The sequence below is a fragment of the Arachis duranensis genome, chromosome 4 (genome assembly GCF_000817695.3).
Source record: "Arachis duranensis cultivar V14167 chromosome 4, aradu.V14167.gnm2.J7QH, whole genome shotgun sequence".
Lineage (NCBI taxonomy): Eukaryota > Viridiplantae > Streptophyta > Magnoliopsida > Fabales > Fabaceae > Arachis > Arachis duranensis.
Window position 1 is genome coordinate 83,140,347 of NC_029775.3, and position 11,460 is coordinate 83,151,806.

At 35.0% G+C, this 11,460-nt stretch overlaps 1 protein-coding gene across 1 annotated transcript; it reads left to right on the forward strand.

The window, feature by feature from the left end:
• The first annotated feature begins 1,481 nt into the window (after nt 1-1,481).
• Nucleotides 1,482-5,208, forward strand: LOC107484783 (probable WRKY transcription factor 49). The gene is made up of 3 exons (XM_016105324.3): nt 1,482-1,932; nt 2,022-2,165; nt 4,484-5,208. The coding sequence occupies exons 1-3, from the start codon at nt 1,565-1,567 to the stop codon at nt 4,974-4,976; spliced, it is 1,005 nt and encodes a 334-aa protein (XP_015960810.1). The 5' UTR covers nt 1,482-1,564; the 3' UTR covers nt 4,977-5,208.
• The last annotated feature ends 6,252 nt before the right edge of the window (nt 5,209-11,460 follow it).

The window sequence follows — 11,460 nt, forward strand, 5'->3', positions numbered from 1 at the left end:
TCAAATAGCATCTTAAAAAATAATCACCTAAATATTTTGAAGGTATATGACTAATAAATCTTTAAGGTTGACTCTTGCCTTGGGTTGAAATTGGGTTGTCAACTAGCTCTTTGTCCATTGTGATGCATCTATCCCATCATATTACAAGACAAATAAACATTTAAATGAAAACACAGCCTGCACATAACAGTACCATTGATTTTTTTTTTTTTATTAAAAAAAAAAAGTCAAAAAACCCACATCCAAAACGAGGGCACAGCAGGATATCTTGTTTGTATGGACTCCATCATTTCAATTCCCAAAAATAATCTAAAAGCACAGCCATAGACCAAGTTACCTGTAAATAAGTAAATTATTAAAGAGGTGAAAAAGAGACACTACAAGAAATCATGAAACGAAAAACCAAATAAAGGGCACTGATGAAATTCAAATATTCAATGCTTAGATTCCATCTAGTAAATTACAATGTTACATCTTCACGGTTGAAATGGCCTCATTTTTAGCCATATAGGTCTAGGAAATTCTAATAATTATGATAAATGTAGGTAATCCCTATAAATTGTAATTTTTATTAAACTCGTTTTGATCTAATCAGTCATAAAAAAAATCCAATAATTTGGTGAATCAACCAAGTCGAGTCATTAGCAAGACCAAGCTCGCAACAAATCCACCTTAGTTAAGTTCTTAGAGTGCTCCATTAAATGAATTATATTATTTTGTATACCAAAATCAATTATTAAAATCAGTCATCAGTATAAAATATATATTAAAATATAAATATACGTTAAAAATAAATTAAATCATATATATATTTATACACAAATATTTTGATAACTAATCTTAATAGTTGATTTTAATATACAAATAACATTTTTACCATTAAATAAACTGCATATATCAAAACAGTTTTTGAAATTTAATTGTATGAATTATATTTTTAAAATTGATAAAAATATTTTATGTTAGTATCTTTATATTTTTTTATCGAATGAATGACTACTCATTCTATTAGAAACTAATTTATCAATCTCAAAGACATAATTAGTATTATTAAAATTAATTTGGCGAGGTTTAATTAAAATTAATGTTGTAGGGTTCGAGTAATTCATATCGAATCATGTATATTTTATGTTAAAGGAAATTTAATCAAAATATAATTGTTGAGTGTTAAACCTAATATATTTAAGATAAGTGTTTATTCTTTGTGAGTAAAATCTTCAACACTAGTTTAAAATGCTCCAATGAAAAAGGTATTAGTAACTTTTCTTTAAAAAAAAGAAACAAAGAAAGAAATGGCCCCATGATGAAAAATATGAGGTGGTGAATGATGGTGACACGATTTGGAAATTGATTAGAAATGTTGTCGAAGGAAGTCAAAGTAGAATACATACAAAAAACAGCCACAACACCTCCCCTTACTTTAAAGTCAAATAGGGGGATTATACGTCACAACAACCTGCCTCATCTGCTCCACTCTTAAATTTCCTATCCTTCTTTCTCTTTCTTCATTATTCATACCCTCCTCCTCTTAGTTTCCAAAGTCCAAATTCCTAATAAATAATAAATGGTTGAGTCAACAACAAATGCATTGATGACGATGATGATGGAGGAGGAAGTCATACTAATGTCTTCTAATTCTAATTCCAATTCCAATTCTTCTTGTTCAGAAGGGTCAGAGGATGATGACCTTGTTAAAGAGCTTTTAGATGATGCCACTCCTCTTCTTCTTCCGCCTTCGGACCACTACAACACAATAATAAGGCCGCCGCCTTCTGACGGTGACGGTGATGATTATGACCACGCCATTAACAGCTTCATATCCAACATTTACTCAGGTCCGACAATCTCAAACTTTGAAAATGCTTTGTCAGTGATCAATAATAGTAACAACCACCAAAGCGATCAGCATTTGGAACACCTCTCATCAGCAAGGTATATTTAATTTGTATTCATCAATAGAATTAATGTAGTGTTAACTTTGTGAATTGGACTCCATTTTTTTTATGAATATGTTGTTTCAGGGTTTCCATATTGGAAAGGGGTTTGAGTAAAATTGAGAACAAGTATACGCTCAAATTCAAGTGCTTTGGCAATGGGATGGGTGATGATGGATATAAGTGGAGGAAGTATGGTCAAAAATCTATTAAGAATAGCCCAAATCCTAGGTAATACTGATTCTTTCTTCTACGTATTTATTTGATTTCTTTTGTGATACACCAAAAATGAGCATTATTCACATTTGGGTTCCTCTGTTTAACTTAACACATTGCACACAATTTATGCATTCTTAAAATTCTTTATTGAAACAAAATTACTTCCACCGAATCGTTAGATGATTTGACTGATTTAATTAAATTTTTATTTAGTAACTCTCAATTATTAACTTAATGCAAATTCGAGTTCAAATTTTTCACCTTTCCAATTTCCATCTCTTGCAAAGCTCATTCCCTAAGCTACTCCAATAAAATTTGAACACGATATGCATTGCCAGTGCCAGAAAACATGTTAGTTATTGTCAAATGTACTATTAGATTTTACGATAAATTCTGATGGTAATAAATGTAAATGTGCGATTTAATTGGATGCATAAACCATCATCAGTAATAAAATTCTTTTCGGATTAAAAATTCTGACTTTCATATATATATATATATATATATATTTGGTAATTTTTGTTACACAATTAACCATTACAATTGTTTGCAGCAACACCTTAAACATTCAAATCAATAGTGAATGTATATATTATTTGATATGGAGGAGGAATGTTATATGTATTATTTTTGTATATATCTTTTTTCTATATGTATTATTCAAAAAGATAAAGATTTATATTCTAAATAATACTAGAGAAATAATTAACACTATAATAGTTAATTTCAGTTAATATTATAGTAAATTATTAAACAAGTCTAATATCAAATCCACTATATATGAAATTTTATTGAATTAAAATTTGGATATATTTTTTTAGTTGAGTTTTAGTTATTATTGTTTTTAAGAATTTAAATATTTTTTTACATTAAATATTAATTGTAATATTAGTTGTATAATATTGGTTAACTCCTAAAATTTCCTCTTATTTTTTATATCGTCATAAAAAAATGTATCCAAAACGTGAAACAAACATGATTTATTTATTTAATTTTTGTGTCACATAGATTTACTAAAAACACTGATAAATATCCTTGGTAATCAGCAGTACTAATTACCAAATATTGGGATTTTCAATGAACGGTATTTTTGATAGATTTATGATGGGGGATAGAAAATGGTATAAAAACTAAAAAGGGTAAGACGGTGAAGAATATTTGTACACTTCAATCAGATTGCTATGGTATTCACGATTTCACGTTATAGCAATTGATGTGACAAATTGGGTTGAAAGTTGCATCTCAAAATTAATTTCCTCGGACTAGACACCCTAAATCATCCATCTTTCTCATTAAAACTTGTCTATCTTGAGTAACTTCAGTACTGTAGATTTTCAAGATACCTAATCCTTGTTCATATTCACGTTGTCCACCAAATGCAAGCTCAAAATTAACTTATTAAGGCTACCTTAATGACTAACAGTTTTTCTTTATTCAGATGACCACTAAAACAAATTCTTTTAAAAATTATTAATTAAGAACTTTAATTAAGCTTAGCAATGTCTTTATTAATAAAAATATTTTTAAAATTTTATATTTAACAACAACAAATATCTTTGAAACATTTTATAATTTTATATTTTAATATATATTTTATATGAATGACGAATTTAATGATTAATTTTTAATGTATATGTCACGTGGTTAAAAACATAATTCTATTAGCCTAATTCCATGATAGCTTTCATGTCCTATATCGAAAGAAATAATTAGGTAAATAAACAAAAAACACAATTAACAAGACCCTAATTTATATAGTTAGCCCTTTTGGGTGAGTAGCACTGTATAGCTTTTTGGCAACACAATTTTATGTTGTGAGCTTATTGAAATTCCTCGCACACTTAAACATTCAGATAAACAGTAATGTTACAGAGTCAGTAGATTTTATCATTTTAGACTATCAGCTAGTCATCATTAATTTTTTTTTATACGTAAGTATAAACAAAGCCCCAAATGCAACAGTGTTAAAAGCCAAATGTTAGCTAGAATTTGTTGAAATTTGCTGCCCTTGAGACTTTTCCTTCTCCTAAATTAGGAGTATGCCATCTTATGCGCTTGACCTATCACTCTGTGTGTGTGTTAATAACAGAATTCTTTTAATAATTCTATCCGTGTAACAATAGTTTTCTTCTTTGCTACTAAGTTACGAAAAGACATATATATATACATATAGCAAATTTAAATAACTAACGGATATAATAAATTCAGACTTAAATGCATAAATCACTCTAGAAATATATTTTGTATCAATATTAATTAACCTGCTTAATTTAATTATAGAAGAGAAAATAAAATATTTGTGATTAACTTGTATGTTATTGAATAATCAGGAGCTACTATAGATGCACGAATCCAAGGTGCAGTGCAAAGAAGCAAGTTGAGAGATCCAATGAGGACCCAGACACACTTATCATCACTTACGAAGGTCTTCACTTGCACTTTGCCTACCCTCATTTTCTCACAGGACAACCACACCAATCGCAATCAGATCCTCCAATCAAGAAGCCCAAGCCCATGCCTACAGCTTCACCAGAAAACAAAGCCCAAGAAATTCTAGAAGCCAAGGATGTCCAAGCCAACCCTACTTTGGGCTTAATTCAAACAACTTTAACTGACTCCCAAGAAGATATGGCCAATGTTAATTTGGGCTCACAAGGCCTGCTTGAAGATATGGTGCCATTCATGGTTAGGAACCCCCATAACAATGGCAATAGCACTAACTCACTTTTTTCTTGTTCTTCTCAACCAACTACACCTCCTTCGCTGTGGTTTCCAAATTATTCAACGTCCTGTCATACTGTTGGCTTGAATTTTAGCAATTAGTGTATAAATATGTAAAGGGTTTAGAAACTGAAGCAAATTATATGGGGTGGTTATATTTTTTTTATTTATGTGAATTTAATAATATATAAGGTAAGGTAACAGGGCAATTTGGAGTCATGATGGTGAAAGAAGGAAAGAAAGTGTTTTTTATTTCTACTTTGGATAGGGGGAGGGGTGTTTATTCTTTTGGTTTAAATCATAAGGAAAAAGGTCATTAGTCCAACATATATTATTTTAATCTTAAGCGTCAATACCTCATTATGTATTTAATCTTAACATTTTTTGCGCCATATAAATTTTCTTAGAGGAGTATTCATACTCTAACCCAAAACATAAAGTCAAGTCTAATAAGGATGAAAGATTCACCCAAAAGGAGTGTTCTCTACTCATACCCGACTTCTTTAAAGACCCGACTTCTTTAAAGAAGTCGAACACAATGAAAGAGACCGGCTTGTACTTATCTAAATAAATAACTGTCTCCCCAAATCTCTCCTACTATCTTTATCTCTATTAAAAGATAGATTCTAACAAACTCTCAAGATAAAAGGAATGATGATCCATCAATAAAGGTCGCTGACGTACAGAAAAATTACCGATCAAGAGTTTATAGAGAAAACAACGTTGCAAGTATAGCTCTTAACCAATGTTGATTCCGCGTATCAATTTAGAAGGGGTTGTCACAAAATTTAGAAATAAAATACTGGGAGTATGAATCCCAGGTCGTCTCCCAACGAGTTGCAGAAAGAGTGCTATTTCATTAATCAGAGATTTTCCAAGAGATTTTTGAGTTTGAGAAACAGAGAAATAAATGATTGAGAATTTATGTAATTTAAATAAAAGCCTTGACCGGGAGAGGATTAAATAGAAGTTCTATCCCTGTTGAACTCTCTCAAGTGTAATAATAAAAGGGTTGTTATCCTACTTAGTTATCCCTTATATAATAAGGGAAAGTCAAGTACTCTCAAACTAATCCTATCGCTTGCGTCCTAATCCTTTCCTAAGAAAGGATTATAGTCGAAGACAGGAGAATTAGCCAACAACTTCCAATTAATATTAACACTTGAGTATTTCAACTCAAGGTTTTCCTTTTAATCAACTCCCAATCAAGTTAGGGAACTACTCTATTATCATGAATATAACTTTCACAGAATTAAGAGAGGAATAAAAGAAAGACATGATAACTAATAACTAAAATTCAATTAAAAGTAAAATTGGTTCTTTGCATTAATAAATCCCAAAATCATGAACATATTTATCTAAACAGAGTCAATGAGCAATAAAAGAGTAAAGAATAGAGAGACAAACTAGAACGAGGAAGCTCCATCGGAGGTAATAAATCTTCTCAATATCAAAAGCAAAGCACTAAAACTCTAAAACTATAAATGTGAAGAAAACCTAGAGGAAGAAGTAGAATTCTCTCTAGATTCCCCAAAATTAAACTAAAACTATGCAGAATATGAATGTGTCTTGAGTCTCTGCTGTTTTCTGGCTCTAGTCTGTGTTTCTGGGCCAAAAACTGGGTCTAAGACTGGCCCGAAATTTCCCCCAGCGATTTTTGCGATTTTTGCAGGTCGCGCATGTCACGCGTGCACGCCAGGTGCGCGTGTGCGTCGATTGTGCTTTTTGCTTGTTGCGCATCTGCGCCAAGTGCGCGTGCGCGTCAATATGTGAATGCGCTAATGTGCGCGTGCGCACGCGCGTCGCTCTTCGCTGGTCAGCTTCTTTGTTTTCTTGCGTTCCTTCCATTTTTGCAAGTTTTCTTTCCATCCTCTAAGCCATTCTTGCCCTATAAAGCCTGAAAATACTTAACGCACAGATCACAACATCGAATGGTATTAAGGAGAATTAAAAATATATAATTTAAATGTCTAGGAAGCAAGTTTTCAACCATATAATAAAATTGGGAACGAATTGTAAAATCATACAAATCATATGAATAAGTGGGTAAAGAGTTGATAAAAACCACTCAAATTAGCACAAGATAAACATGAAATAGTGGTTTATCAAACTCCCCACACTTAAAAAATAACATGTCCTCATGCTAAGCTCAAGGAGACAAAAAAGAGTGAATAGGGAAAGTAAGACTTCATGCAATGCAACCTATGTACATGAATGCAACTATATGATGAAATGTCCATGCCTACTTAGTTAAGAAAATAAACAAGTCTTCCAAGACAAATAGAAATCAAATTCCACTAATCCAAATCACACAATAAAAGTCAAGTAAACTTGGGAGGAGACAGCTCATGAAATCTGGGAACATAGAGTTAAACTTGAACCCTCACTAGGAGCGTATATGCACTCTAGTCTCTCAGGTGTATAGGGTAATCCACTCTAGTCTCCTCCATTCACGCCTTCTAAAACCTTGTTCTTCATCTAACTAATCAACAAATATCTAATGCACACATGCAAACATCATGAAGTCTTTCTTAAGGTTGTAATGGGGCTTAGGTAAGGGTGAGGGTACATGTATGGCCAAGTGAGCTGAAAATTGAATTTTTGATTATCCTAAGTTCTCACCTAACACACACACATTCCTTATGCTTTTGAAATCATGCCTAACTACCCATAGTCTCACTTTGTATGTTGCATCTACTCATGTACTTAATTGTTCTTTTTATTTCACCTCATATGCATTGATTCTTTTTATTAAACTTATCATTTGGGGTGCTTTCATTCCCCTAGACTTAAACTAAAACAATCATCTTTCTTTTTTTTGAAAGCATTGTAGCACCAATGGATTTGGTTTTCATAATTTCACATGAGTAGCATTCAGACCTTAGATATTTATCAATTAACATACATTTTTATTAACCTAAGTTTCCATAGTTTCCCCACACTTAGCTTGCACATAATCTCTATCTTAAGCTAACTAAAGATTCAATTAAGGTAAGTACATGTTTTTCCTCTTAAGGCTAGTGATGTGGTAACATAGAGAATAATAGGGGATATAGAGGTTCAAAGTGGCAAACAAGGGATAATTAGAATGGTAGGCCATTTAGGATAGTGAGTTGATAACAAATGATGGCCTCAATCATACACATGCATGAATACATTAAATAATGGACATATAGAACGGAACAAACCATAGATTGCAATCATAGAGGAGAGAAAACACACAAGAATAAAATAATGGTTAAATGATGTAACCATACCATTATGCTCAAAATCTCACTGGTTTGTGTGTTCCAGCTCTAAACCATGTTCCAATTTACAGTCTTCAAACAAGTTTAACATAGGATTTTGGTTTGAATTAGTGAAATTTTCAAAAATAGGGTCTTTGAAAAGGATTTATTATTTTTCAATCAAGCATAGTACACATGCAACTAATTATTACTATGCAATCTATTCTATCTAAAAAAAAGAAAATTTATCTACTGGTGCTAAGAGAAAGAAAAGTTATCTCCGAAAGTCAGGTACTGACCAACCTCCCACACTTAAAGCCTGGCACCATTCTCGGTGCCATCAGTCAGGAACAAAGGGGGGCTGGTAACAGCATCTCCACATGCGGGGTCCTCATGACTCCCCGTGCTGGTAGTTGAAGTGGAGTCTGGAGTGTCTGGATCTTCTTTAGGTGGGTGGTTGCCAACAATCAGCCTTTTGAGGTATGTGAATCGGTGCTTGTTATGGCGCTCCATGCGTTCCATCTGTCGGTCTTGTCGGTCCAACCTTTGAAGTCTCTGAAGGAGCAGCTGATTTGTTGAAGGTGCTTGTGATGTGGAAGGAGAAGGGATATCTCTGTCGGGTCTTCAGTCTGGCTGGCGGCGACTGCTGGGGGGTCTGATGTATTTCCCACTTGGAACATATTGATCATCCCAAGGAAGCATGGCTTTAGTGTCTACAGCTCTATAGGAGATTTCGGCTGCCGAGACCAAATCTGAAACCAAGGCGGGAAAAGGTAAGTTGCCCGTAATCTGTACGTGTCCTATGGCTTGCCGGATGTGTCTTGGTAAGTTGAGAGGCTGGTCTGTAAGTATACACCAGATGAGAATAGCCATGTCTGCAGTGAAGGAGGACTCGTGAGTGCTTGGAAAGACGTAGTGAGACATAATCTGTGCCCACACGTGAGCCTCCAAGGTAAGTGCGGAAGCCAATATGCCTTTAGGCCTGGATCGATGATAACCGTAGATCCACTTGCTTCCAGGTAGTGCTATAATTCTGAGAACGTCGTCCCAGTCAATTTGGTATTGCTGGCGCTTGAGAGAGGCTTCTTGAAATGCGTCCAATCCTTCTGGAGCAGGGGGAGATCTAAAACTTGGAATGGCCCTTTCGGAGGTGGGGACTTGCTTCTGACGGACATAGACAGACTGCAGGTTTGGCATGTGAAAATTGGAGTAGAATTCAACTACCCATGAAAGGTTGACCTGCCTCGGCTGCCTCTGTAAGAATCCCCAATTTCTTTTGTCAATGCGGGACTCCACCAAATCCACAATGTTGGAGGGGAGGATAAGAAGATGCTCATTGTTGTAGCTCTTTGCCACCAGAATGGGGAACATCTGCTCACAGAAGTGGTTAGTGAACCGCGTAGTGTCCCTTGCTGGGAAGGCTTTCTCAGTCTCCTCAACCTTAATGATCCTCTTGACCCGCTTTGTTGAAGGTTTGACTGATGTTGAGGGCGATTCTCCCACCAATGCCCTTTTTGTTCCCCTTCTTGCCGGTGGTTTGGTAGCTGCTTTCTCTTTTTCCTTCTTGGTGGCCATCTTGAAAGAAAAGGAGAAAGGTACATGTAAGTCCAAGGGTTGGAGCAAGGAAGAGGACAGTACAAGTGATAATCTTGCCAAGGTAAAGAAGGATGTCGTTAACACATGGTCACGACTTCATGTGAATAGGACATCAATGAAAATATAGCAAGAAAGATGAAGGCAATTAAATGCAAGATGTTTATTGGCATGCCGGCAAAGGCATGAGTAGCATAGATCAAGCATCAATTGCGAAAAATGTATTATCACTCGTAACAAACTAACAATCACGTTTGTATTGACAATTATAATTAATTAATAAAATAAGATGAGGAATTTGTGAAAAATAGTCATTAGAGTAGGAGCAATTAGAAGAAAGTAGTTACCCAAATAGAGTTATGGCATCAAGGAAAATAATACAAAGAGAAATAAAGAGAAGAAGAAGAAAAAGAAAATAGAAAGAGAGAGAACCTTGAAAAGAGGATGAAAAGAGAGAGATAGTGGATGATGTGAGTGAGAAAGAAGTGAGAAAAGAAGAAGAAGAAGAAGATAAAGAAGATAGATAGAAAAGAAGAAGAAAGGGAGAAGAAAGGAGGAAGAAAAAAATTAGTACTAGGAAAGATAGAATTAGAATTGGGGAGGGAGAAAGAATGAGAACTGGGCGGCGAAAGAGTGAGTAAAGCGGCGCAACCGACGCAGATGCGCACCGCGCGCATTGCACAAAGGGGAAAGGACGCGTATGCGCCAGGTGCGCGTACGCGCGGGTCAGTTTGTGCTTCTAGCCCAGTACCCGCCCCAGGCCAGCACAACTTTCTGGCCAAACAAGCTTTACGTCGATTTTGACATCGACGCAGATGCGTACTGCGTGCGCTCGTGTGGAATGCCAAGAGAGGCAAAGGCACGCACGCGTATAGTATGCGTGTGCGTGGGATGGAAGGTGCCCAAGGTACGTTTCCAGCCCAGCTCCCGCGTGACTCTCTGTTCAAATTCACCCAATTCACTTTCACAATGGATGCGGATGCGCACTAGGCGCTGGTGCGTCGATCTCCTCGTTTTTTTATGCAAATATGTAGATGTAAATGTAGACTATATGTAGAATAATGAGAAGAGTCACTAAATAAAGCTAAAAAGAGAGAAGGGAACGATCATACCATGGTGGGTTGACTCTCACCCAGCACTTTTCTTTAACGTCCTTAAGTTGGACGGTCCACTATCTCTGTCTTCTGCTGTGGGTGGATCCTTCAAGAGGAAGATCTCCAACTCCTTACTTTTCTTCATCTACTCACCGTGATATAGCTTAAGGCGATGTCCATTTACCTTGATGAATTTAGAGCTCGAAGGATGACTTAGGTGAAAGACTTCGTATGGCTCTGCCTTCTCTACTCTATAGGGACCTTCCCATCTTGATCTCAGCTTGCCTGGCATGAGCCTGATAATTTGGATTTTTTGCCGGTTTAAAATTTCACAAATGAATTCTCGTTGCAAGTATAGTTTCTAAACCAATAAATAATCCTTTCATACAAAAAGTTGTTTGTCACTAAAACAAACCGCTAAAATTTATAAACCGAAGTATTGAACATCGGGTCATTCTCCCTAGGAATTACAATAAAGTGTCTTGTTATTGGTTGTGAGTTATATTTGGGGTTTCTAAGATTTTAGACAAAAAATATAAATGGCAAGGAAAATAAACTAACACTAACAAAGCTCTTGAGAAGATATGAGAATTAGAAGTCCTATCCTAGTTATCTCCCTCAATTGTGACAACAAATTGTCCATTGCTACCACTTAGTTAACCTCTAACTATG